The 27,729-nt window shown below is 53.8% G+C and overlaps 2 protein-coding genes across 5 annotated transcripts in view; both read left to right on the forward strand.

The window, feature by feature from the left end:
- The window catches only part of Rab37 (RAB37, member RAS oncogene family), a 57,027-nt gene extending 48,703 nt beyond the window's left edge, over positions 1–8,324 (forward strand). For 2 of the 4 annotated variants that reach the window (XM_055592322.1, XM_055592325.1), the window contains exons 3-10: positions 3,006–3,116; positions 4,019–4,060; positions 4,525–4,591; positions 4,678–4,730; positions 5,821–5,886; positions 6,436–6,492; positions 6,577–6,653; positions 6,778–8,324. In XM_055592322.1, the coding sequence (XP_055448297.1) occupies positions 3,006–3,116; positions 4,019–4,060; positions 4,525–4,591; positions 4,678–4,730; positions 5,821–5,886; positions 6,436–6,492; positions 6,577–6,653; positions 6,778–6,883 (579 nt within the window). In that variant the 3' untranslated portion in view covers positions 6,884–8,324. Of the gene's footprint in view, positions 1–306; positions 401–3,005; positions 3,117–4,018; positions 4,061–4,524; positions 4,592–4,677; positions 4,731–5,820; positions 5,887–6,435; positions 6,493–6,576; positions 6,654–6,777 lie in introns of those variants that run through there. The other 2 variants (XM_055592323.1, XM_055592324.1) reach the window with 2 other exon arrangements.
- Positions 8,325–9,424: 1,100 nt separating this feature from the next.
- Nherf1 (NHERF family PDZ scaffold protein 1) lies at positions 9,425–26,449 on the forward strand. The gene is made up of 6 exons (XM_055592187.1): positions 9,425–10,034; positions 21,495–21,656; positions 22,423–22,576; positions 24,300–24,340; positions 25,280–25,369; positions 25,580–26,449. Exons 1-6 carry the CDS (start codon positions 9,603–9,605, stop codon positions 25,769–25,771), a joined length of 1,071 nt encoding a protein of 356 aa, XP_055448162.1. The 5' UTR covers positions 9,425–9,602; the 3' UTR covers positions 25,772–26,449.
- Positions 26,450–27,729: the final 1,280 nt, after the last annotated feature.

The following is a 27,729-nucleotide window of genomic DNA, read 5'->3' on the forward strand; positions in this document are numbered from 1 at the left end:
CAGCGACCTCGATGGCAACCTAACCCCGCCTCTGCGACCTTAGCAGACCGGTCCTGTACCAGGACTCATTCCGCTAGGCTAATGTCTCTCAGGGGGGCTGCCAGTCCCCGCGGCGTGCAACCTCAAGTCTCAGACTTTTCAGCAGGCGTCGTCGAGTGGATGGCGGGACGGAGGGAGGAGCCTATGGGGGGGGGGTCCAAGCGGGTTGGTGGATGAGAGGGAGGAGCGGGCGGAGCCTGGGGCAGGGCGGCTCCGCGCTCTCCCTAGCCTGCAGCGAGCCCCGGCTAGCCTCTGACTGTCCGGGGACATGACTGGCACGCCTGGAGCTGCTACTGCTGGGGATGATGAGGCCCCTGAGCGCTCCCCACCCTGCAGTCCGAACTACGATCTCACGGGCAAGGTGGGTGGGCGCTGCGCCCAGGGCTGGGGACCCCCAGGCCGGCACTGAGAGACGTCCCTCCCGATGCCCTTTGCCACAGGACCCTGCCCTTCCCCCTCGACGACCCTCTCTAGAAGTGTCTAGATTGGACTCGTTCGTTCCCCAGTCAGCTGGGTCTGGGGTCTGGGGCGTAAACTCTGGGCCCATCTCAGTCTCCAGGGATCTAAACTGACATCGGAGGGCGTGGGATAAGGCAGATCAGGACTTAACTCCCCACCCTGCGGACAACAACCTAGTTCTCTTGCCACACTTTGGAGGGGCACAGAAGACACAGGCATCCCCGGCCTGCGGAGGCATGTCAAGGTTAATACCCTTTTTGAGCTAAGCCTCAAAAAGTGACACCGATCACCATGTTTTGGGTCCTCACTCAGCAGCAAAACCCCAGCCTTTTCCTCCCCACCGCCTCCAGACCTACTCTCAGACAGTAAGCTAGCGACCCCCCTACCCCCTCCCAAGCTGTGTGTAGCCAGCCCACAAGTCCACTTGGGAATTTTCAGAAGCTGAGAAAGAGCATGGCAATTAGTGACAGTGGCCCCCTCCCTCCTCTGGTAGTTAGTTGTAAAGGCGACTCTCTGGGGTCCATACCTGCTGCAGGCATGCTCTATACGAAAAGGGGGTGAGCGAGCATGAACACCAGTCTGTCTTCACCTCCCTCCTCTGTGTCCTTGGCATAATGAGCAAGTACGCGGAACTCTAAAAAGAGATGCTGAGCCAGGCGGCAACTTGCACTCTTTCTCTCCAGGGGAGATACGTGAGGGCACCGCCAGGAAGAGCCGATTCCTGGTCTGGAACGGTACCTGCCTCTTTCAGCGTCTTGATTCCTCCCCCAACAGCAGGTCTCACTCTCACTAGGAGCCTCGGGTCTCCACCCCCAGGGTTTCAGGGGAAGCCAGTTTGCTCCCCTACCAACCCCGAGCCGTTGAGATAGGCGTTCTGTGTGGGCTTGTGGCAGGAAATGGGGCTCTCAGTCCTCAGGGGAGGGGGAGCTGCTGATTGCCGGTGGGGATCTCCTGACCTCCTTGCCCTAAGAGCCGGCAGAGCTGTTTACCTAGGAGGTGGCAAGGCTGAGCAGCTGTTTGTGTTTGGTGGACTTGACCGGCTGGATGACCAGCCGCATCGTTTGCTCAAGGCAGCTTGTGATCTATCCATATTTGCCTCCCTCCCTCCCTCCCCTCCAGGGCTGGGGCCCCAGAGCCATCGGGGTGCCTGCAAAACAGCTGGCCCCAACCTGCCAGGTCTTGTCCCAGTCTTGAGTCCTCAGCTGTGGGAAAGGAGTGCGGCGGGAAAGCCCCTTGGAGCACCTTCGGAGGCCTAGGGTCCCAGGCAGCAGGCCCATGCCATGATTCCTTAGCGGCGCACACCAACCTTGTCACTGACAAACGCTGAAAAGGCCTCAAAGGAATGGGTCCCACTCCTCCACACCCCCCCCCCCACTTTTCTCCTATTATGGTGGGCAAAATGCAGGAAAAAAATATAAGAAAATTTCCCCAAAACACACAGTATGGTTTTTATAATACAGGAACTCAGACTTATATCCCTTCTGCTCAGGCCCACCCCCACGTCGCTACACTGAAGCCAACTAACCAATCCCGAAACTCCATACCTATGGAAAAGAAGCTTTTTTTGGGGGGGGCTCCGCCATCAGATTCAGAGAGCCCCAAATAATTGCAACCTCATTAACAGTGTAACCAGACAGTTGGGAACAATCCAGCTTTGAATCTATAGGTCCCTTCTCCAAGACGACTAAGCAAAGAGCTCACCTCCACCATTCCTCCATGTTCTCCGACAGTGACCCAAAGATGCCAGTTTACAGCCGTTTGTCCCCCCAGGGGATGTTTCTGCTTAAAACTTCAGACTAACTGTCTCCCCTACCTCAGAATAAATTCCAGCCTTCCCTAATTCCTGCAAGCCTATGATGAACATAAGCCCTCATTAGACACTTGCAAATAAATGTCCAACCCGACAGGAAACTCAGACAATAGTAATTTAAAGACGGTGTCCCACTCATCAAGTCTCCTCTCTCCCTCTCTTTTAAGACAGGGTCTCACTATTTAGCCTTGGCTAGCCCTTGAACTCAGCAGCCACTGACCTAGAACTCATAGAGATCTGCCCCCCCCCGCCTCCCCAGTACACGGAGGAAGGGCGTGTACCACTATGACCCTCCCCATCGGGAGGAGAGGTCTTTTTCCCCGTGTGGGAGCCCACCTGTGCACACCTGAGAACTCACTAGAGCAGCAGTAATCCCTGCACTGTTCAGCAACGGGCAAATGTGCATGTGAGGCTCCCTGGGGACCCCTGAGCACTCTGGGGGGCTCAGCTCAAGGATAGCTTCTTGTACTAACAAGAAGCTCAGAGGGAGAAGCTGGGAGGCTGAGGAAGAATGGGGAAGAGGGGCAGGGTGACAGCAGGGCAGGTGCGCTAGAAGGAACTGTTCCTCCGTCCTGCTGGCATCCTCCTCCATCCTTCTCTCTTTCTCTGACCCTCCCCAATACACCCCCCTCTGGAATCCCAGAAGACCCCTTCTCCTCTCCAGTTGCTGTTAACTGCCTCTGCCCCCATCTCCTAGGTGATGCTCCTGGGAGACTCAGGCGTCGGCAAAACCTGTTTCCTGATCCAATTCAAAGACGGGGCCTTCCTGTCCGGAACCTTCATAGCCACTGTCGGCATAGACTTCAGGGTGAGGTGGCTGCAGGCTCCTCCTACAGTGCTCTGGGTTGCAGCTCAGGCTCAAGAAGGGTTTCCTTTCCTTGATTCCTGGGGCTTATTGCCTGGGAGGCCCCAGAGGTACTCCCACTGGGACCACAAAGATGGCCAGATCAAAAGAGTTAGTGTCTTGCCCACCTTCTTCTCTGCTCTTAAAGACTACCCCAAACAAGACAGTCTCATTTCACGGTCCAAGTTGTGAGAGCCTCTTGCTCACGGCCATCTGAGCTGGGCTTCACCGTCAAAGTCAGTCTTCAAGAAGCAATTGCCAAGAAGCTGAAGGGCTGGTTTCAGGGACAGTTCTCCAGGCTGCCTCCCGCCCCCAAGGTCTCTAAGATCTTTATCAGTGCGCAGGTGGGACCACTGGGTACCGTATCCCAAAGGATCCCAGAGGGGGTGGGTCTAAACCCTTGCAGGTGGGCTCGCTGAATCTTTGCATCTCTCCAGTGGACGGAGTACTGAGGCTACATTGAGAGAATTATGGGTGGCTGGAGGAAAGCTGATCCTGCAGGTCAAGCCTCTGAAGGACCCAGGATGCTAATGGGTGCCTTCTCTCTAAAGTTGAACTCTGGGAGACAGAAACTGAAGTGGGAAAGGGGCAGAGCCTCCCACACCCTCCCTGCTGCCTGCTGGGTCCAGCGGAGCACTAGTCAGGTTTGAAGGTTTCCCTTGCCAGGCTAAGTTGTGAGAACAATGAAAGGAGGAACCTTGGAGCAGGTCCCCCGAGGCTCTACTGACTGAAGATGTCTCAGGCTCACCACACCACCTACAGGCCCGGAGAGAAACCGGGAGAGGATGCTGGCAGAGCTGGGGGTGGGGGTGGGGGTGGGGGTAGCATTCTCTCCCCTCCCCACCCTCTGCCATTTTCTCTTTCAGAACAAGGTGGTGACAGTGGATGGTGCCAGGGTGAAGCTTCAGGTAAGAGCGGAAGCTGGGGTGGGGGAGGGGCTTGTACTTGCTTCTTAACCTGAACCACAGGCCTACAGCCCTGCCCACAGCCTGGGCTAACTTCCTGTGGGGCCCATGAAAGGAAACTGCTTTTCTTTGTTTGATATCTGCAGAAAAAGCAGTTCCCAGGCACCCTTTCTCCTATCAAAGGCGACTCAAAATGCCTTCAGCTAGGCTTAGCCTCCCTCATTGCCCCTCCCCCTCCAGTTTTCCGAGTCTCTACTGTTCTAAGCACCCCCCCCCAGCCCCTGGGCTGGAGAAGAGGAAACAGCAGTAAACAGGTTTAAGACCCCAAAAACACCATTTAAGAGGTCATGAGATGCTCAGGAGCCCGTGAGAACCCACACATCTCACAGACAGCTCTCTCACACCACAGCATGAGCCTTTCAGTCAGCAGCCAGCCCTGTCTCCTTCCCACCTCTCTCTCTCCCTAGATCTGGGACACTGCAGGACAGGAGCGCTTCCGCAGTGTGACCCATGCTTATTACCGAGATGCTCAAGGTAAGCTCCCTTGTCCTCTGTCCCCTCCCCGCTCCACAGCACCTCTGCGGATGCCCTGATCTCCTCTACTGCCTTTCTCCTTCCAGCCTTGCTCCTGCTGTATGACATCACCAACAGATCTTCTTTTGACAACATCAGGGTAGGTCTTCCCCTCCCCAGCCCCAACAACCCTGCCTGTCATGAGCAGCCAGAACAGGGTCCCTGCAGGCCAGAATGCTTCAATTCTATAAAAAAAAAAAAAAAAAAAAAAAAAAAAAACAAAACACTCAGCGGTGACTGGGCATTTCATTGCCACAGCGGCATGGAAACCAAGCAGGCTGATGTGCCCTGTGTTGCCTGTACAGCCCTGACTGTGAGTCATGAGTGTGTTTCATATCAAAATGCTCAGAACAATCCCAGCTCCAGCCTGGACAGTTATCCACAGGGATCCAGCGGAAAGCCCATATCCCCAGAAAACTCCATATGTATCCAGGCCAAGTTACAACTCAGGAAGACAGAGTGAGTGGCTGTGTCCTCACAACCATTAGAGAGACAGTAACCAATAAATACAAGCATGACTCTGTGGGCAACATTGTTATGGCTTCGTGTGCTTCTAGACCTTGAAGACTGACAAGCAAACCGAGAGGATAAGACAGATAGGTATAAAAGGATGGAAACTATATAGCCTTGCCGTCTCCAATCCTATACTCGTGGCAGACATCACATTGCCTTTTGGTCAGAAAGGCAATACAGAGACGTGAAATGCAGAACCTTGTGTATAGTCAAGGCAAGTATTTACTGTATTATATCTCCAGCCAAGCTTAGTTATCTCTACCTCCCCATTACCACCTCCAGTTCCTGTTTGTTGTTGTTGTTTTATTTATTTATTGGCTTTTTGAGACAGGGTTTTTCAGTGTAGTCTTGGCTGCCCTAGGCTCATTTTGAGATCAGGCTGGCCTCAAACTATAGAGATCCACCTGCCCCTGCTTCTCTGAGTTCTGAGATTACAAGCATGTGCCACTGTGCCTGGCTGGTTGTTTTATTTTTGAGGCAGGGTCTAGATAGGTAGCTCAGGCTGGCCTCCAATTCTGTCCACCTGCCTCTGTGCAGGGAGTATCACCCTGTGTCCCCACACATGGCCAATCACATCCCTTTTGTGGTTTTAGAATCCCAACAGAGCACTCTAGGAAAAAAAAAAAAAAAGCTCTGGTCCTTGGTCTCAGCCTGGCTCAACTTCCCCTTCCCCACAGGCCTGGCTCACAGAGATTCATGAGTATGCTCAGAGGGATGTGGTGATCATGCTGCTAGGCAACAAGGTGAGTGGTTCTGTGGTACAGTCAGTGCACTCTGGCCCTTCTCTCGCACTGCCTCAGCACCAGCCCCATCGCCAGCTAAATCCTTCCTGCAGAGGACTCTGAGGTCCCCAGTGTGGGAGTCAGACATGCCCTGTGGCTTCTGCCTGTGCCACCCCAAAGCTTTAGTGGTAGCCCCTTCCCACCAACAGCCTCAACTACTGCCAGAGAGGTACCACGTGACTCTGCTGCCAGCCATCACCAGATCATTATGGACTGGGTCAAGGTCGGGGGTTAAATACAAAGAGTTTAAATGAGCTGCGGTCACCTGATGAAGCTGGGGGACCACACCCTTTGCTAGAGTGACACACCACCCCAAGTGCTCAGGCCCTTCAGCATCAGGTACACAGCCTGAGCAAGGCAGAAACGCCGGCCCCGAGCCAATCATACCTGCCTGCAGTCCCTCGGGCTACCAGAAGAGGGCAGGCAGTGCTTGCTCCTGGGGCTAAAGATGGGCTTCCTGGGGTCAAGGCTTCCTTCCCAGGAGTTGATTGACCTACTTGGGCTTCACAGGCGGATGTAAGCAGTGAAAGGGTGATCCGCTCTGAGGATGGAGAGACACTGGCCAGGGTAAGTGACTGTCAATGGGGTGGGTGAATGGTAAGGGAGCCCAGGAGCAGGTCCTGAGGATACTCTCCCCCCCCCCCCCGGCAGGAGTACGGCGTTCCCTTCATGGAGACCAGCGCTAAGACTGGCATGAACGTGGAGTTGGCCTTTCTGGCAATTGCCAAGTGAGAGCTGAGCAAGGAACGGGAGCCTGAGCTGGGGGAGGGGCAACCTGGAAAGCCAGCGGTTGGGGTCCCGGAATGCCCGGCTCTACACTCCCAGCCCAGCCCATGATTCTTCCTCTTCCAGGGAGCTGAAATACCGTGCAGGGAGGCAGCCTGATGAGCCCAGCTTCCAGATCCGAGATTACGTGGAGTCCCAGAAGAAGCGCCCCAGCTGCTGCTCCTTTGCATGACTCCCAGGGGGCTGAGAGGAGGCCCGAAGAGCCGTGGGGGTGCAGTTACTCCAACTGCCATGCTAACCAGAAGAGAGCTGGGGGCTTGGTGGGCAGCTTCTGCCACCCTGGTTTCTTTAGCTTCCCTGCATCACGGGAAGGATAAAATATTTATATTTTATCTTATCTATATAAACAAATACTAAAAACAGCACCAGTGTGGCCCCCAAACCGAAATAAGGAGGGACTGGTGGTCCTTTCCCCTCTGGGGACAAGTTCTAAACAGCCAGGCATCCCTTCTAGCAAGGGTATTACTGTGCCAGCATGGCAACAGGGGATGCCACACTGCTAGGGTATGGGAGCCCATCACCATCCTCGCTAGGGAGGCTAAGGAGAACCCAGCCTTCTCTTCCTCCAGTTTCCCGGGAGATAACCCTTCCCAATAAGGCAGGCCTTAGTGCTGGGAGCTAGCCCAAAGCCTCAGGAAAGATAAACATGGAGGTGGGGGTGGGGTGTAAGAAAACGAGGTTACCAGGTCTGCTAAGCTACCTCTGGCTTTCCTAATCCCCTTCCTGGAAGTGTGCCCCCTTTTCTCCAGCACACAAGCACAGTGGGCACCTGAAAACCTTACTTCTTATTCTCTGGACCTCACATCACAGGGGATGCCCACCATCCCATGGAATTTCTCTGTCTGCCTGGGTTCCTAGACAACAGAGGTCAGAGCCAGGAAAAAATAGCCCTCCCTCCCAATCCTTTGACAAGGTGTGCAGCAGCACAGCTATTTAAGGCAGAGGTAAGAGCCATACAAAGAGCTTGCTGGCTCCTAGAATGGGTAGGAGGCAGAACTGAACAAGCCGTACGTAGTCCATTTTCCCCCGTCAGTCCCTAGCTCTCTGTCCTCCTCCTCCCTGCTCCCTTTAACTTCAGACCAATGCTAGAGCCCAAACTGTTTTATCTCCCCCTCTTCCGATAAATCAGGCAAAGGGTGGGAAATTGTCCATTTCTGGATGAGATGATGTAAGATGAGGAAATACGTATGTGGAGAAGCCTGTGGCACAGAGAGGGGCAGCAAGAAGGTCCTGGAGGCCCAAGGCCATATGTCCCCCAAAGCTGACTCACAGGACGACACTGGAGCTGTGTGGATCTGCGGGTACAGGCACCTTTACTGCAGCTCTGTAGGCTGGGCACAGACTGAGACTCCAAGAATGTACGCATCCAACACGTTTGAGGTTCCTGTATTTGCTTTCAAGGCAGAAATCTTGCTCTCGGAACAGAGTCAGCACTCTCAACTTGGGTTGATAAGGAAGCTCTCTGTGACCTCTCACAGGCAGATCAGGGAGGAGCCTGGGCTTGCCTTGTTCCCTTCTGGGGCTCTGAGCAGATTGCAGGCGCTCCAGTCACACAGCTCTGGGCCTCTGGCATTTGTGTTTTTCAAAATTAAATTGCAGTATTTTGGAAAGTATACCCTGAGTGGTTTTTTTTTCCCCTGTTTATTCCCAGAGGAAGAAGGATCAGGTTGGAGAGTTTGTTACGTGGGTGGCGCGTTGTAGGAAACAGTTACCCAATGTCCAAATCATTCCATCCTCACCCTTTGGTGTCCTGATAGGTTCGCCCCACCCTTAACTGACTACCCTCCCCCAGATGTGGCCAGCATCTCTTCTGGCAAGAGGGAGCTGGAATGCTTATCTCACCATTCAGGTCATTTTTCTTTCTCTGTTGAGAAAAGCCAGTCCTCCATTCCCTCTGTAGTGACTCCTGAGATTGACTACCTAGCTGTTTCTCCCAGGCCTCTCTCCTTAGCCAAAGGCTGCTGCCAAAGCCAAGCCTTTTTATTTATTATTTATCTGCCCTCAGGCGGCCTGTTTTCCAGGTGGGCTGTAAGAAGCCTCAGCCTTCACGTTCTGCCCCACACGTTCCTAAATGGGATCAGAATTCAAACCTCTCTCTCTGCACATCAAGTCCTGGGATAGCGCGGCGATTCTACAAGTAGAAAGTTTGTTATTTAAACAAAACTACTCCGGAGTTACTCTGTTACAGTTACTCTGTTACAGTGTTACTGTGTTACAGAAGACATCCGTCCGGTTCTCAAACTGGCCCAGGGGAGGGGGAGGAGTAAGTGTGGGGGTATGGGAGGGTTTCCCCGGCAACTGCCGCCCCTCTCCTCCAGCCAGGCAGTGCAACAGGCTTTGGCAGTAGGCGGTTAAAGCGCTGACGATCCTTTGCCCCGAGACTGGCTCTTCTAAATCCCCCTCCGCAGCGTGGAAACCAAAGCGGAGCCCGCGGGGCCCCTGGGCTCTGTACCTGGAACCCGGCCCCGGCCCCGCCCCATCGGCCCAACTCTGCACTTGGTAACAAACACTTCCACTTCCTGGGCTCGCTTTTCTTCTCCCGCTGCGGGGAGCCGCGCCGCGCGCAGGCCACACCCCCACCATCCTGATTGGCTGGATTTGTTCACCCCCGAACAAGGGCCCCTGTTTGTGCTTTCTGGTTGGCTCTCGCGGATCCACACCCACGGCGAGGCCCCGCCCCCGGGTTTAGGAGCTGGGGCGGGCTCCGGAACGCTCAGACGCCGCGCAGGGCGGGGATTGGCCGGCTCCCTTCCTGTGCGTTCGCGACCGCGGTTCCCGGGACACCTGCTCCCTGTGCCCGGTGCGGTGCTCGGCTCCCGACTCGAGCTCCGCGGGAAGGCCGTGCGTCCCCTGCCTCCGATCGGGCCGGCGCTGAGCGTTCGCAGGGCAAGATGAGCGCGGACACGGCGGCCGGGGAGCCTCTACCCCGGCTCTGCTGCCTGGAGAAGGGTCCGGACGGCTACGGCTTCCACCTGCACGGGGAGAAGGGCAAGGTAGGCCAGTTTATCCGGCTGGTGGAGCCCGGCTCGCCGGCCGAGAGGTCGGGGCTGCTGGCCGGGGACCGACTGGTGGAGGTGAATGGCGAGAATGTGGAGAAGGAGACGCATCAGCAGGTGGTGAGCCGCATCCGCGCGGCGCTCAACTCCGTGCGCCTGCTGGTGGTCGACCCAGCGACCGACGAGCATCTCAAGAAGCTGGGCATCCCGGTCCGGGAGGAGCTGCTGCGCGCCCAGGAGAAGTCCGGACAGGCTGACCCGCCGGGCGCTGCCGACACGGAGGAGCCTGGGGACCAGAAGGAGGCTGACAAGGGCCCCCTGGAGCGGGTGAGTGCGGGCTGGGCTGGGTGTGCGCCCCGGACGTCCAGCACTTTCTGAAAATCGAGCAGCGAGGAGGAAACGGCTTCCGCCCTCTGACCCGGAGCCTTCGCAGTTTCTAAGGAAAGCTTAGGATTGCGACCCCGTGACTCCATCGCCCTGTCCCGGCTGCCAGGGGAGCGGGGAGCCTTCGCCTTCTGCACCTCCTGTCTCCTTGAGCTTTGAGGAGGCGGCGGAAAGGAGCTCAGTCCCCTGCTCGGCTCCCATTCCTTGGATTTCGCCCCACAACCCGGACTCTTTCCTGGGCTATCCCTGCCGGCAGCTAAGCTAAGAGCGCTCTCCCTGTCTCATCTCTGTCTCTTTCCTTCCCTCCCTCGCCCTCCCTCTCTCCATTCCCTTTGGATGGTAGCTGAAAGTGGCCTGAAGGCTGAGTAACAAAGGGTCCCTGGGAAGGCCCTCCCAGCCCTACCCGCATCTCCTGGGTTCCTGGCTTGTGCACTATTAACTCACACCGATTGGACTTCAGCCTCCTCAAGTCTAAAGTGACTTCTAAGAAAGAGAGGAAGTCCCAACGTCTCGGAGCGAGAGGTGGGGGTGGGGAGCGGGGAGGAGGTGCGGAGGCTTCTCGGGGGTGGTGGCGCTGCCACCCGGGAGGATTTATGGTCCTCTGGAATGTGAGGAGTAAGCGCTCGCTAGCTGGTATCTGGGAGCCTGGTGGGAGGATCTTGGAAGAGGAGAAGGAGAAAGATGGCTCTGGGAGGGAGGAGGACTGAGACCAGGCGGCGGCTAGCAGAGCCCACCGGTAGGCAGGTGGTCTCGCCCTGGTATTGTCACTGCTCACGCCAGTGTCCCGGTAGCGAGCCGGCTGGTTGGTTTTTGCCAGTGTTTGGTACTTCCCCCAAACAACTCCCGTTTGGATCAGCTGCTGGAGGGGCAGCTGGCAAAACAGGAGCTGTTGTGCTGAGCCACAGGGTCCCTAGAGAGCAAGGAAGGAGGGAGTCTGGGTTCAGGGCACAGGCTCCAGGAGCAGGGTCCCTTCAGTGTGTACCAGCTCTCTACCTCATCTCCATGTGGCAGCGGTATCCATGGAGCCAGGAAGATCCTCCCTCAACCGGGAAAGGGCACTGTTCAGCCCTAAGGTGGGAGGCGGAGCCTGAGAGTACCAACTGGTTTGGTGGAAGTGAAGTCACCAGAAGCCCTGTTCTGCCAGAGTTCGGTGCTGGGAATGTCAGGGCCACCGAGTTCTCACTTCCTGCCAGTGCCAAATTGGCATTGGCAAGCAGTAGTAGAGCCCCTGGCAGCAAGTTGGAACAGGTGACCTCTGCCTAGGCACAAACCCAATTTGAACTTTGTGCCCAGTCCATCGATTCACCAGTACCTCCACTTCCACCCCCACCCCCACCCTCGCTCCCCGCCTCCTGTTTTTCCCTTTGGACTTTAGCACCAGAACAGATAGCTAGCAGCCGCCCCTCACCCTCCAGATACACACCGAGTTGCTGTCCTGCTCGGCTCCTCCCCCTGCCCTTTCGGTTGTCCTGCTGGGTGCTGCAGAGCCTTGGTGAGGTTGTTATGGAAGGCTCTATTGTTTTGTATCTAAAAAGGCAATAGGCTGGGGCTTCCTGCTTAGGGATCTGCCCTCAGGGTCCCCACGTGGTGGTGGGACACCTGGATTTTCGGGAGAGTCCTCCTCTCCAGGAGACTCCGTGTAGAACCATCCTGGGGATATCACTGTGGGGCGTTTCAGTCATCTTCTGAGTTTGATTTTTCCCGTCTCTAAAACAGAAGCAGTGGGCAACTGTCTTCTGTCTGTCTTCTGTCTTGAGAACTACTGTCTTCTCAGTAGTTCTCAAGACGGTGGGGTTGCTGGTGTCCTGCTAGGTGTCCAAGCCATAGAAAGCCCAGTCCCTTCTGCTTTATTCTGCTAAATTCCTCTAGTATGGAGTTCCCCTCTCCCGGTCTGGGCAGCTTGCACACCTCCCACACCCCATCCAGCGTTGCAAAACATGCCAGTAAACACTGAGGCGTCCCTTTCCTCTACGTGTAAAGCGCCCAGCTGAGAGTTGGCTGTTAGTTTTAGCCTGGATTTGTTTGCAGAGTGAGGACAGCTCTGCTAATCTCTCTTCGCTTCTCATGTGACAAAGGTGTGAGCAGGAAGATGCTATTGCAGAGACTGACTGCGTGGCGCCCTGGTGGGCCAAGAGCAAACCGGGCAGGTAATGAGAGGTCCCCGGAACACTGGTCATGCCTGCCAGCCTGATGAGGCCCAAGGAGGTAGAGGAGGCTTCTTTTCGGTTTTTTGGGGGTTTTTTGTTGTTGTTGTTGTTTCTTTCTTTCTTTTTGGTTTTTGTTTTTCAAGATAGGGTTTCTGTGTAGCCCTGTCCTGGACTCGCTTTCTAGACCAGCCTGGCCTCAAACTCAGAATTTCTCTTGCCTCTGCGTCCCAAATGCTCCACCACACTGAACCTCCGCTCAGTGTCTGAGAGCAGCCTCTCTCACTGAGACTATAAATCTTTTAGATTTATAGGGACAGTTGGTTTTCTTTGAGACAGGATGTCACTTTGGCTGGCTGTGTAGGCCAGGCTGGCCATGAACTCACAGAGATCCTCCTGCCTCTGCTCCCTGAGTGCTGGGATTAAAGGTGCACTGGGCTGGACTTTAAAATCTGGCTAAACTGGCTGGCTAGTGAGCTCCAAAGATCTTCTCCAGCACCAGGATTACAAGCCTAAACCTCTCTGCTGGAGTGGGGTTTTTTAATTGTTCAGGGGTGTGTGTGGGATTGAACTCAGGTCCTCATGCTTGTGTGGCAGGAGTGTTACCATCTGAGCCACCCCACCAGCCCTTCACATGCTTTCCTATTGTCTTTCTCTGTTCACAACCAGACAAGGGACAAGGCCTAACTCCCTGAGCCTTGCCCAAAGTGAGGCCTGTGCAGACCTCCTGAGCCAGCTCAGCCGGACTGCCTGGAGCCCAGTTTCCTCATCTCCCTAAGCCTCTGTTTCCTATTGTGCAGTGTCTGGGATGATGGCAGTGACCTCATGAGGTTCCTAGGGTTACATAAGGATTTGTGTAAGTCACTCAATACCTGGCACTAAGTAAGTGCTCAACAAATGCTGATCGTTGGCATTTGAAATAATAAATAGTTCACGGTGATGAACCTTCCCTACCTGGGCAGGTGCAGCTGTGGCCAAGCCCAGCTCTCAGAAGTGCTCAAAGATCACTGTTGTTTAATGTTTACGTGATGAGCTGGGTGCGGTAACTCGGGCCCATAAACCCAGCACATGGGAGGCAAAGAAAGGCGAGGGGATTGCCGGTTCAAGGCAAGGCTGGGCTACAGACTGGGGCTCTGTGCAGGGCTTCTGTGTAGTGCCATGGTCTTCCGGTGAGACTTGGCGACTCACTCTCCTTGCTGCCTTCTATTCCCAGCCACATCTAAGTCCCGAATTCCCTCAAGCAGGCTGTGACCCCTGTAGCTCTGCACATCCAGTGCTGTCGTCGTATGTTCACGGCTTCCACGTCTGCTACACGGGAAGCCCGGGGCACAGCCTTGGGTTATCCCTATCGCTGTCACCGACACTGCTCTGTACCCACTGTAGGGAGGTGTTCAGTGATGAATTAATGAGTGAATACATAGCACCTATAAGGGACCTTTATCCCATTCATCCCAGGCCAGCACACCTGGGCTCGTCTATTCATCCAGGCCACCCAGAGATGGAATTCCAGATAGAATCAGCCCACTCCTACTTGCCTGCGAGCAGCTTCCCTTTTGACAGGGAGGCCAGAAGTCTAGGCTTTTGGGTCAGGTACAGTAGCATGGAGAGTCTCCGCTCTGCCGCTTCCGGACTCTAAAGCCCAGGTAGTTCTTTAGTCCTTGCTAACCTTAGCTAACCTTCCACTCAGTGAAATGGGATACCAGTCCCCGGCCTGCACGGTTGTTAGGAAGATCAATAAGATGACGGGTATGAATGTGAAAGCAACTTCCGGTTCCTCCCAGTTTTGACCCTGATCCTAGAGTCTAAAGATAGTGTAGCTACTGCAGGAGGCAGGATAGGGGGGTGAGCATAATCAGCTGATAGGCAGCCTACCTCCTCCCCAGGCATTTGGCAGGTTTACTTTGGTCAAGATGGAGGCTCTGAAGGGCAGACTTTGTAAGGAAGCTGCTGGGTGTTTGGGTTTGAAACAGGTGGATCTCTATGAATTTGGGGCCAGCCTGGCCTACATAGCAAGTTGGCCAGCCAGGGCTATACAATGAGACCCTGTCTCAAAAAGAAAAAAGTGGACAGGTCTTACCACGTTTGGGATCATTTTCTCAATGGGTTAAACAGCAGAGCCCTTGCTTCTTAGCCTCAGGCCAATGGTAAGTTAGTTTGTCTGGAATGATTATCTTAGAGACAGAAAGGGACTTCCTTCTCAGGAAACCTCAGACCAATGGCGAAGGAACTCCCCGTCCCTGGAGCCTCTGGGAAAGTGGGGGGAATGCCGAGGAGTTAGAAGGCCAAGGAGCAATGTCTAAGACTGTTGGAGCTGTGGTCTCTTTCCTGGGGAAAATGAGCTATAGATGTTGATCATTGGGTCCCAACCTGCCTTTCGAAGGTAGAGTAGCCCTATTTGGAAAGGAAACTTATTTAATGCGTGTGACCACTGTCACCCCAGGTAGGTAGGTGTCTTATGGGCACAGAGGTGGCAAACAAGGTATCTCAGGTCCCTAGCCATGACTCCATTGTATGTGTTTTGTATCTCCCTTTAGCTACATAGTTGTGTTGTGTGTCAGGGCCCGGCTCTCCAGGTAAATCTGGACCACATCAGGACCATCACAGTGGCATAAAGTCAGGCTTCCTTGTGCACAAAGTGATAATTTGTCTGGAATACATAAGGCTTCAGGTTCATATTCCAGCAACACAGACATACAAAATTGGCAATTCAGACTACTTGAACCATCTTCCTGTAAGGGTTGGGGTAATTAGGGCCTTGTTGGAGCCAGAGCTTTTGGGCATTCTGTCCCCAGGAAAAGTATTGATACCTCCTAGTAGCTCAGGCTAGAAGGGGTAGTTCTGTCCCTGCATGTTAGGTAGAACCTGGGAAACAAAGTCCTAACCCCTCCCCAACCCTTCCTTCCCTTGCTAGTTCTCCTCAGAGACCAGCCCCTTACAGCTCCCCAGGGACTGGCCTTGATTGTTGCTGGGGCCTTTCCCTCCAGGTAGAATGGCCTACTCTTCTTCATATCCCAGCCATGACAATGTTTCAGTCCCTGTATTCTAAATAAGGACAAGTGCTATAGACTCCCTGAGGTCAGATGACTTCAAAGGCGGCGCGGTGACATGCAGAGAGCGTTGGCCAGATGCAGATCTCACTCGGATCACAGACAAAAGCAGCCTCTCCATGTGCTTGTCAGGTCATGGGCCCAATGCCCATCGCAGCTTCAAAGAGTAGAGCATGTTTGGGGCTGAGTCTGTCAGCATAGCGGCAGAATGAGAGGCAGCTAAATCTCAGCCACTGGCCACATGAGTTGTCCAAGTGGAAGTATGCTGGACCTGGGAGGTTGATAGCCCTTATCTAACATTCTTGGGACTAGAAGCGTTTTGAATATTGGGTGTTTGCCAACTTTGGAAGACTTATACAAACCTGAGATATAGGCGCAAAACCCAAGTCCATCTACAGAATTCACCTGTGGTTCATATGTACTTTCTACACGCAGCCTGGGGGTATTCACATTTTGTTTAGGAACCAAAGCTTCCTAGTATGGAATTTTCCATTTGTGATATCATGCCAGAATTTTCAGATTTCAGGACTAGGGACATAGTTCTGTTGGTAGAATGCCTGCCTAGCAGGCTTGATGCCCTGAGTTCTAGCCATAGTACCACATAAAACTGGTGGTGCTCACCTGTAATCCCCAGTCTTCTGTGAAGTAGAGGCAGAACGTCATTCTTTGATCTGTAGTGAAGTTGAGGCCAGGTCAACCTGGGTTACAGGAGACGCTGTTTGGGGAATTAAAAAATCAGATATTTTGGAGCAATTTTCACTATAGATTTTAAGTTTAGGAATGCTCAGCCTGCACAACTAAAAAGAGGTATACTCTAGACCAGGCTGGCCTTGAGCTCAGAGATCCACCTGCCTCTGCTTTCCAAGTGCTGGGATTAGAGTCATGAACACACACACACACACCTGGCAACTATTTTAGATTCTTAAGCAAATCCACACATAGAAATGATAATATTTTGTATTTGATTACATTGTAATGTACCTCCTTTTATTTGTTTTATTTTTTGGTGATGCTGGAACTCGCTGTGTAGACCAGGCTGGCCTCCTGCTCAGAGATCTTCCTGCTGTTGCCACCATGCCTGTTTTGTTTGTTTGTTTGTTTGTTTGTTTGTTTTTGAAATTTGTACTCTGGTGCTTCCCTAGCTCAGAGTTTAAATCTTCTCCTTTTATTAACTGTGTGTAGTTGAACAATTTACTCTTTGAACCTGGCATTCCCCTCTGAAATGTGGGCATAGCTCCCTTACAGAGTTAGTTAGCATGTGTGTATGTGTGTAGAATACATACACACATGTATAAGATGTATAATTATATGACACACACACATAGACACATACATAGACCCCGGAGTAGTGCCGAGTACATGCTAAACATTAAGTAAACGATAGCTGCTATTTGTCACTTCAATAATGAGTCCCAGTTTCACAACGAGCTCCTTGAATGTCCTTGCTTAGTCTCTTGGGACAGCTCATAAATCGGCAACTTCTGGGAGAAGGGATGGGGGTTGGTAATGGTGGACTGCCTTCGGGGCAGGCAGGAAGGCACCTGGCGGCCAGCCTTGGATGGAGTCCAACCAGGCAGCAGCCCAGGTACCAGTCTGTTCTGTCTCAGGCCTCCCAGCCTGGGAGAGAACTGAGCAGAACTCTACTTCACCGTAAGTCTCTGGTGGCCAGCACTGAGAGGAGACACTGGGCAACTAGTCAGAATGAGGTCCTGAGCCAGGGTTTCTCTAAAGCAGCACCCACTTCAACTCTCCTGGCTCCTTCTGCTACCTGGCAGAAGGTAGCACAAGGACCACCACATGGTCCCAGGAAGCCGCAAGATCGAGGATCAGGAGTAGCACCCTTGTTTGCAAACATGACTTGGCCTGAACAGATGAAAGAGGAAGGGTCCTACAGGAAACATGAGATCCTCTAGAGTGAGCACAAGGTGCTTTTAACCTACAGTACCCAAAGCGTTCCAAACTCCTGGTCATTTCCTAGCCTGCCAGAAGGATTGTGTCCCGTGCTGCCATTACATGGCAGGCCTAGGCAAAATCAAGCCTGTGTCCTCCCAATCTGTGGAAAAAACCCTGCTTCCCACAACAAAGCAGAATGTCCCCAGCCTCCCTCCTCCTCCCCACCAGGGCTGCTCCTCCCTGCCTTCCTCAGTGCCTCATCTCTGTGTGGGACATCAAGGCGACAGGCCTATTTACATAAATGAGAGCCCTGGGCCAGACGGGGGAAGGACAGTCTTAGAAAGCCATCCCTGGTCTCCCTGGGGGTCTCCCACTCTCGCTGCCCATCTATCTCTGCTGGGGGTTGGAGCTGGCTGTCCTTTGAAAACTCGGAGAGACTAGCCAGCTGTTTCTCCTGAGCCCATCTCCCCTAGTAACCCTCCCTTAAGGGGTAGCAGGGAGCAGCCTTGGGCTTGTCCCCTGAGACAGCACTATGATTAGGGTATCAACTTTCCCCAGCTTTCCAGGTGGCTGTGGGTGGTGACTATTGAATTCTGAGCCCCCATCCTCTCCCTGCCCTGCAAAGTGTGGGTGGAGATGATGGCCTCCATACTTAAGGTAGGGTTAGGATCCTGGGTCAGAGGGTCAAGGGGCTGCCTGAGAACTGAAGAAAGAAGGCCCCTCCAGGAGGGTGTGCAGGTAGTGCTCCTGGTTCTCTCCAGAAAGCTGAAAGAGGGGTTCAGTCAGTCCAGCCCTGACCCATTCCAGCACATCGACATCACTCTGCCACCATTGTTTGAGGCTCTTGCCTCTCTGCCTCCAGTTTCTCCTGAACCAGTCCTGATTTTTACTTCCAACTTGGAAGTTCATGGGAAGGCTTTATGCAGCCTTGGGACCCATGTTTCCATGAAAGTGTTCTCCCACCCCCGCCCTATGCCACAGATCCCTCTGGAATTGGTACAAGTCCCAAGGTGGTACAAGGCCACTTGGGGTATCAGGAGCACACACAGCAAAGCCCAGGGTGGTATGGCATTTTCCCCCTTTAATTCCTTTTCCCATAGACAGCCGCCAAGCTCTGGTACCTTGCCCCCTCCCCCATCTCTACTTGACTCTAGGCCTGGGAACCAGGGGCCTGCCTCCAGGGGACTTCTCCAAGCTCCACCCACTGGGATGGGCTGACTAAGCAGCTGCAGTGACAGCTCCTGGGGACAGGAAGGGCACAGGCTAGTTTCTCTTGAAGTTTGAAATACTTCCCCTCCCCTGCTTGTGAAGGAAGAGACCCCTCCGGAGAGCCGGATTGCCGGAGAGCCGTGGTTCTCAACCCTCCTCACGCCACAACCTGGTAATGCAGCTCCTCATGCTGTGGTGACCCCCAACCACCAAATTATTTTTTGTTGCTACTTTATAACTATAATTTTGCTACTGCTATGAGTCATAATGTAAATATATCTGATAGGCAGGATAATCTGATACGCGACCCCTATGAGAGGGTGTTCTACCCTCAAAGAGGTTTCACAGGCTAAAAACTGCTGCCCCAGAGACTTCGGAAAGGGACCCGTTAGTACTGAGAGCCTTGAAGGGCTGGGTTGGGGGGGAGAAGACGTCTTTCTGGGTAACAGTAGTTACCCTACCCTGCCACCCACAGACCCTGAATCAACCACAGAATCACCCAGAGGGCAAGAGAGGATGTTCTATCCCTTCAGGCAGGATCCTTCCTGGTCCTCATTGTTGCCAAAAGGCTGCAAAGTGGACCTTTGAGTTCTGATGATATATGTCACTAGCAAGGGGATATGGGGATGATACTGGCCGAGGGGCAGTAGGGAAAACCCAACGCACAGACTTGAAACCGGAAGGTGGGCATCACAAGGGCACCTAGCCCAGCCCTGCCCGCTAGGGAGCTACCTCCCCTGAACCCTCAGCCTGGTTCTAGCCACAGTGCCAGTCCAGGCATGCTCACAGCACCGTCACCTGGGCCAGGCTTTATCCTTCCCCTCAGGTTGAGGCTGTGACTGGAAGAGGTGTGGAGCTCCCAGAAGGAAGCCTGTGGTTTCCTCAGCTTCCAGACACCTGGGCAGTGTGAGGAGAGCCCCACCATCTGCCCTTCACTGTAGCTCGCATCATAGGCCTCGCTCCAGATGGACTGCCAGGTTCTGGACCCAGTGCTTAAGGACAAGCCCGATGTGGTGGGCATAAGGCAGGCAGGGCCCCAGCGAGGCTGAGGTGGGCAATTTCCCGGCCTCAAACACAGCTAAAGAACTTCAGCCAAGCTGTTGTGGGAAGTCTGGGGCAAGGGAAGCTTAGGGAGGGTGGGGAGGAACCTGAGAGGAATCTCAGAGGCGAACTGAGGGCCACAGGAGGTGTGTGGCTGAGGCAGAAAGCTGAGCCTGTCCTGGTGGCAGCAACCGGTCAGACCTGTTCCAGCTCACCTAGGCAGCCTGGGGGAGGGCCCGCTGGCAGCTTGGTGCTGGGATTGTTAGCTGGAAGGAAGCGGATCCTCACTCCCACAATGACATGGTTCTGGGGGCTGCGTCCTAGCAGGGTGAGGGGCTAGGTAGGCTTGAGGGAAGGAGAGGCCTCCTGGGGGCATCTTCTTTTTGCTGCCCATTTGGTTGTCTCTGCTGTTTGAGGTGAGGGGTAAGTAGCCACTGGCAGAAGTCCAAAGTGTCAGACTCAGGTTAGGCTTGGCAGCAGGCACCTCAGCAGGATGAGCAGTCTCTTCAGCCCCCACCCAGAGTGAAGGGGTGGGTTATACGTACTTCTGGTAAGGTGGGGCTGGAGGCCCTTAGGCCCTCCCATCACTCTTTCCCATTCCTCCCTGGCCTTTTGTACCCCCAGCTGAGGATTTGGGTTTCAGAGCACCCTGGCACACCATCCTCCTCCACCCAGTATCTCAGAGTTACATGACTGTTCCTTAGTAGCAGGAACAATGGGAAAGTCCAGTGTGCAAGGGAACTTAGTAAGAACAATGGCAACATGCAGGTCTGTGCAGGGGGACTTGGTAGTTACAAAGTGTTTTATACTGTCATTATGTCTTTGGGCCTCAAGGGCAACCATGGGAGGCGGGTAGCAATAAGCATCCATAAATGAAGATCCTGAGGCTCAGAAATAGAAATGATTGCCGCAAGCCACAAGCTACTCAGGGAGCCTTGTTGCCCCGTAGGGTGGGTGGCAGCCCGGGGTTAGCCAACCGAACCAGGCTTGGAGTTAGGATCAGTGCTTGGGCCCCAGCTTGTGCAGGCTTATGTCCATATTCTGTCCATCTGTGTGTCATGTGAGCATCAAGGCTATGGCTTCAGAGCTGAGCCAGAAGAGAATGAGATTGAAAATTGTTTCTAGCTGAGTGTCAGGGTGCACAAAAGACACCTATTTGTGCCCTTTGGGAGGCTGGTGAGATGGCTCAGTGGGCCAAGGCACTTACCACCGAGTCTCACAACCTGATCCCCCATGGTGAAAAGAGAGAACCAACTTTCACAAGTTGTCCTCTGACCCCCTATATGTAGAATGTGGTGTATTCGTGCTCTCTTTCACACACAAAATAAATAATGTTAAAATTAAAAGTAATAAGCCCTGCTTTCCAGGCCACGGTCTTTGACGACATTGGCCCTGTCCTGCTCTTCATGGCCTCCTCCCCATATGAGTCCTTGGAGATTAGTGACACCCTGCCCATCCTTCCCACCTTGCCATTCCTGTCCTGTTGTTCCCTATATCCTGGGCTGGATGTAGGGCTCCTGAGGATGATCCCATCGACCCTAGGACCCTTCGCCCTGACACCTCCCAGGGTTTCAGGTTCTCAGGCTCACATTTGGCAGGGCCATTTGGTTCACTGGGGTCAAAGAAGAGAACCCACTGGAGATGAAAGGCTTACTGTAAACAGGCTGTCCAGCTTTCAGTAAACAGCTATCCTTGCCTTCGCAACAGAGAACAGCTCTGCGGGCCAGGTGCCCACTCATGAGCCTTACGTATCCAGCCAGGCCTAGGAAGGCCAACTGAGCCTTGGGTAGGAAGACTAAAGCCACAACAACCTGTGACTAATAGAATGGCAAAGAGTGAAACTAGGCTCCGGCAGGGACAGTGGCTTATCCAGAGCTACTCAGTTTGCTTCAGTGCCAAGCATCCATTCACACCTTCTGAAGCCTGGACCAATTCTGAATCCTTCTAAGCTAGGAGGTAGAGGTGGGCAGTGGGCGGAGAAGGCAGGGCTGGGAGGTAGAGTGGGCAATGGCGGAGAAGGCAGGGCTGGGACATTGTGGAGTGACATGGTGCTTCCTATATCCCCACAGCGTGAGCTCCGGCCTCGGCTCTGCACCATGAAGAAAGGCCCCAATGGCTATGGTTTCAACCTGCACAGTGACAAGTCTAAGCCAGGCCAGTTCATCCGAGCAGTGGACCCAGACTCACCAGCAGAGGCCTCTGGGCTCCGGGCCCAGGACCGCATTGTAGAGGTGATGCGCTTTACTCTATTCTCCACACTCTTCCTAATCTTTGGTGCTTTGGGGCAAACCATGTGTGGTTTGATTAACCCAGGGGAAGTGGCCAAGCCAGGGGTGCTGGATGGTAGGCAGCTACACAAGCAGATAGGAAAGGGAAGGAAGGGTGTAAGCAGCAGGTGAGCGCATGGACAGACTGACTGGCTTCTTTTCCCATCTCTTGGGTTCTGCTTTACCAGTATACACTCTACATCCATGATTTACCTGCCAAAATCTAGGCAGATAACAGCCGGAGGCCATCCACATGGCCTTCTTGATGCCTGAGCACTCCGTGCCAGGCACGAGGAGAGATTAAACCTCCTTCCTGAGTTCAGCTCTGAGACACTGTGTTCTTCAGCTGTGCTCACAAGAGAGGAAACGTGAACTAAATGTTTGGGCTGGTCCCAGAATCACAGTCTGAGAACCTTAGAGCCACAGATCAGCTCTTCCAAGACTTCTCACTTTACACGGCCCAGAGAGGGAGGTCGGAGGAGAGCCCAGCCCAGGCTCCCAGGCTCTCCTTGCTCACAGCTGTGTTTGTGTAGCCTCCTCTGGGTATTTTATTTGGCTCTTCCCATTTGTCTTGATTCCCAGCTGACTGTCAGAGAACCACTGGCTGGGTTCAGGACCAAGCAGATAAGGGAATGCAGCATTCCCAGGTGGGGCTGCCTCCACCTGCCCTCCCCAGCACTGAGACCTATGTGGTAACCCTCCCTGCCCCCACCTCTGCCCTGCCTCACAGGTCAATGGTGTCTGCATGGAGGGCAAGCAGCACGGGGAGGTGGTGTCTGCAATCAAGGCTGGAGGGGATGAGGCCAAGCTGCTGGTGGTAGACAAGGAAACAGATGAGTTCTTCAAGAAGTGCAAAGTGGTCCCATCGCAGCAGCATCTGGATGGTGAGCACACAGTTGGGTGCCCCCACGCCAGGGGTGTGGGCAGTGCCTGAGGCTGGTCAGAGCTGGGGGTGGGTAGCTTCTTGGACTGCTCTCCTTTCTCCTTCAGGGGAGACCCAACAGCATGGGTTGGTAGAGAGTGAAGGCAGGGATGAGCCCATGAGTGTCTAAAGGTGGCAAAGTGACAGCAACTAAATGGCATGAAGAAGAGGGTAGGATTTTTCTGTTGCTACCAAGGCATGGCCGGAGCCTCTCCTTAGTGTAGTGAGTTCTCAAGTGATTCCTCTGAAAAGAAAGAGTTAACTCTGGGGCAGCCTCCAGCCTTTGCTGGGTAGATCAGAGTCCAGTGACAGGACACAGTGCTCCCCTCCCCCTTTCTGTCAAGTTGCCTTGGAAACTCAGGCTTGCTGGCTCTAGAGAGCAGCGGGTCCCCTTCAGTCCCTGGGCCCCTGCTTTTCCCCCTCCCCCACTCTCATCCTGCCAAGCCTGGCACCTCCCTCTGTCTAAGCCAAGCCAAAGTGAGTAGGGCCACTACACCAGGCAGGAGGGGCCTAGCACCCCCTACTCCTGAGTCCAGACTTTCTCCCTGGGAAGATGGCTCTGGGAGGGAGGTCTGTGCTGTGCTGAAAGTGAAATATTTCCAGATTTTGCTGTGGGTGGGGCCTCCCTGAGGATCGGGACTGGACTGCAGTGGTAGGTCAGGGTCCACATGACTCAGATCCCTACCTAAGAGGAGGGGTACAGTGACCAGTCCTGTCCAGGGGTATCATAACCTAAGTATACAGAAGCACTCCACCCATCCCTCCTAGACTCTGAATGCAGAACAGCGCCCCCTTCACAGGCCATGTGGGTGGTGATCTGGAGTTCTCTTCCACTGGCCTCTCCTGACTCCACCCAGGACACTGTCCTTGAACCTTTGTGTCCTCTCATTTCTAGGTGGCAGATAGTTGGCACTGTTTTCTCTCCAGGGCAGCAGGTACCAGCTATATAATCTGAGGTGTGGCCCCAAATCTGCTGTCACAGCATCAACCCCTGGGATGTGTAAAAACCAAGGCCCAGCCTTGCCTTGGGGTGTATGTGGAAGTCAGAGGACAAGTTAGAGGAGTCAGTTCCCCCCCTCTACCATTTGGGTCTTGGGGATCCAACTTAGGTCATCAGGTTTGGTGGCAAGTATCTACCCACTGAGCCATCTCTGGCCATAGGCAACCTATTTTTGACTGGCTGCCTTAGAACTCCATCCCATCTTAACTCTCCAGTGAGCTTGGTGATCTGACATTCTGGGTCAGATGTCAAGCTAAGAGCACTTGGCTAATACATGGGGTTATGTGTTTGTCCCCAGCACTGCACAGAGTGTACTCTATTAGGGGGAGCCATCCTGTTCATCCCAGGTTGCCAGTCAGCATCAGATAGCACTCCTCAAGTATGCTCCTCCCGACCTCCCCCAAAAATGTTCCCCCACTTTGCCAAGTGAGGCATTTTTAAAATAAATTTTAGTTTAAAATAGCAAAGTATTGCACTATAGTGAGGTCTTGTTTTCTGAAACTATCAGTCTTTCTGTGCACTGGGTCATCAAAATGTCAAATGTACAGACACTGGGTTGCAGCCAAAAAAGTTGTAGCCACTGACCTCTGGTATGAGGTCTGGTGAGCTGCCCGAGCCATAGCTCTGGCCTCCTCTGTTCTCCTGCAAAGATTCTGGCCTGACCTTTGCTCTCTCCCTCATCTAGGCCCCTTGCCTGAGCCCTTCACCAATGGAGAGATACAGAAGGTAAGGGGTCCCTATCTGCTTCTCTGTGGAGACAGAGCAAGTGGTGGCATGGATGGGAGTCTGCCTCAGGCTGACACATCAGGGCCCAGTTCCAGTTTCTTCCTGAGTTCCAAGCCATAGGACTGCCAGAGTACCCCAGCCCCTGTCAGGGTGTAAAGCTGTCACTTGGGAGAGGCTTGCCTGGGGCCCCTCGGCAGCCCCCGCCTCCAACTCCCACCATACAGAAGAGGCCATTCTTCCCCCTAAGAACAGAACCTCAGTGTCTGGCTGCTAGTCCTATTACTTCCAGCCCCTCCTCCTTGGGCAGAAAGGAAGGGGGTGAGAGGCTGGGAGCCAGCCGAGGCCGTGGAAGGACCCAGGAAGGGGCTGGGTGCCAGGCTCACACCCCAGCCAAAACCTCTACTCAGGCATGGGCTGTCTCAGAATCAGACCACAGAGTGGAGAGTTGGCAAGATATGCTTGAAGGCTTCCTCCACAGGAACCTAGAATCAGGCCATGATCATAGCCTTCTACCACCCATTCCATGGTTCTAGAATGATCTGTCCATCTTATTCCTTAAAGACCGTGGTTGGTTCCTTTGGGGTTAAGGCCTGGACAAGGCTGCAAAAGGTTAAGGGATCATATATGCTCCTCATGCCAAACAGAGAGGGAAGGCCCTGGTAGACCTGTGCTCCAAGAAGCCCCTCCCCAGCCACTGATGCAAAATGTGAATCAGTGCTCAAAAGTGTTGGGGAGGATGAGAGTCCAGCAGTTCTCCACCCACTGTCTAGGTGATGGATGGAACCAGGCTACCCCAATCCTTTTAGGAATGCAGTAACGTAAATCTGGAATTTGGATCAATGGCCAAGCCTGAGCTGAGGACCTTTCTCTAATGAGGTCTCTCATCAGGAGTTTCCTTTCCTACCCCTGCCAACCCATACTTTCTCCTCTCTGTGCCAGGAGAACAGCCGTGAAGCCCTGGTAGAGCCAGCTTCAGAGAGCCCTAGGCCAGCCCTGGCAAGATCTGCCTCCAGTGATACCAGTGAGGAGGTAAGCTGCCCCCTGGGGGTCGGTGATGGAGCCATTTCCAGGCCACTCTGGTTCCTGGCACACTAGCCTGCCTTTGAGGTCACATGCTGAGGTGCAGTTTGTTCATGTGACCTGGCTACCCTGGCCATGGCTTCAAGGGATCCAGCTCTCTGAGGTCAAAGACCGGGGAGCCCTCAGGGGTGGACACTGACTCCTTCCTCTTCTTCACAGCTAAATTCCCAAGACAGCCCCAAGAGACAGGATTCCACAGAGCCCTCATCTACCTCCTCCTCCTCCGATCCCATCTTGGACTTCAACATCTCCCTGGCTGTGGCTAAAGAGAGGGCCCACCAGAAACGCAGTAGCAAGCGGGCCCCGCAGATGGACTGGAGCAAGAAAAATGAACTCTTCAGCAACCTCTGAGAGTCTACCACCAGCTGGCTAGTGCTGGAAGGGTGGAGCCACCCACCTGCCCTAGCACCTTCTTTCCTCCCCGGTGCCCACCAATCAACATTCAAATCAGCACCAGCACCCGCCCCACTGCCTGACAAATCTTACTTTCCTAGGAATTCTGTTCTTCCCTCACTTTAGCAAAGGACAGTGTTTCTGTCCTGCCTCCCTGAAAGCTCCTTCTTACCAAGCGTCTCCTCACCAGTCTGCCTAGGACATCACTGGAACCTGCACTAAGCAAGGACTTCTGGAGCAGACAAAAAGTCTTCCCTCAGCTACGCGTGATGACCAAGTTCAAGGCTGACCAGGGACTGACTGTAGCAGCCATTGCTCATAACAGACAGGGTGCCCAAGGTCCTCGGAGCTATGGCTTAGCATCTTTGGTTCACTTGATTTTGTTTTTCTTTTCCTTTCTTTTTTTTTTTTTTAAGAGTGTAGCATTGAGAATTTAGAGGGGTTCTTCATGATTCTTGTGATTTTCCTGGTGGTTGTACCCAGGGCATGGCAACAGCCTCATCCTTAAATTTTTATCCCTACTCTTATCGTGAGAGGCCCGGGCAGCATGGGGAAAGCCTGGTTTCCTCTACCTGTCCTGAGTCAGGTGCCACCACTGTAAGGAAATGCCTTCAGAAATCCACTGGTTCCTTCAAACTCCTTGAGCCTGTGTCTTCCTTTGGAATTTTGCCTCCTGGCCTCATGCCTTCCAGAGTGGGTGATGGACAAGGATTCCCAGGTAGCTGGGCTTTGGTTGAAAGGAAGGATTCTCACCCCTGGAGGACTATGTAGCGCTCTCATACCCCCAAGCTACAGTGGTTTTGCAGCTACTTTGGGGTCCACAGGGCCCTTAGCTCCTCCCTGTCAGTGCCCCTAGGGCATGGGACAATATGGGTGTTCATAGGGACTGTGGGAAGAAGCCGAGATGAGGACTCTGGGACTCCTCATTCCACATGTGCTGCAAGTGAAGTTTTACTACAAAGCCAGGTACAGCATGTGAGGACTGACTCCACACCCTCCAGCTCCACCCCCCCCACACACACACACTCCCTCGCACCCCCTACCAACAGTACAGGATTCTCAGCAGTCTGAGCCTGGCCCAGACACCCTCCCTCACCTCCCAATGGCCTGGTTGGAAGACAGATATCCAGCACAAGAGAAAAGTGGCCCCAGGACACATTGTGGAGGTCTTGGGAGAGGTGTTCAAAAATGAAAAGGAGTGTGGCAGTTCACCTATTCTATAGAAAGACCACTCAGAACCAGGTTGCTGGTCTGAAAGGAACAAGTAAGACAATGGATCTGCCCTGGAGCCCTATGGGCTGGGAGAAGGGCCAGTCACTATCTGGCCATCTCACCAGCCTTAAAAGAGATCATCCAGAGCCCTTATCTCAGTACCTATCATCTTGTGCCTGCCTGCTCAGCTGGGCCTGGCCTCCCTCATCCACCCATGCTTCTACCCTTTGACCCCAGGTGGAGGCCCCCAGGCTGTTGTAACAGGCCAAAGAATTGCCCCACAGGGCTTGGAGGAGCCCCTCCCTACCTCACCTGCTGGGTGGAGAATTGCTGGTGGACCTTTGACTCTAAGCTGGACCAGAATTGACTCAGGTCTGGAGCAGAGTCCAAAGGGAGCCAACTGCAAGCTTCACTCCAGATTCAGGCATTCTGGAGAACAGTTTTCCCCTTGCAGCCCGGGGATAAGACGCCAGGACTCAGGGGGCTGGGAGCCATCACTGTATCACAAATGCACTTCTAACCTCTTGTCAGAGCTGTTTTGAAAACACACCTGGCCTCTCCTGATGACTACTTCAGATAACAACAGAGAATGGGGGCTCCCTCCTGCAGGACAGCCTCCCACACATCCTGGAGGACTTTTGCCAGCAGCCTGGCCATCCTGAACCCGGGCTTCTGCTGCCCTCTAATGGCCAGGCTCAGTGAAG

Source organism: Psammomys obesus, unplaced genomic scaffold (genome assembly GCF_907164565.1).
Source record: "Psammomys obesus unplaced genomic scaffold, mPsaObe1.curated_primary_1811, whole genome shotgun sequence".
In the NCBI taxonomy this organism is placed as follows: Eukaryota; Metazoa; Chordata; class Mammalia; order Rodentia; family Muridae; genus Psammomys; species Psammomys obesus.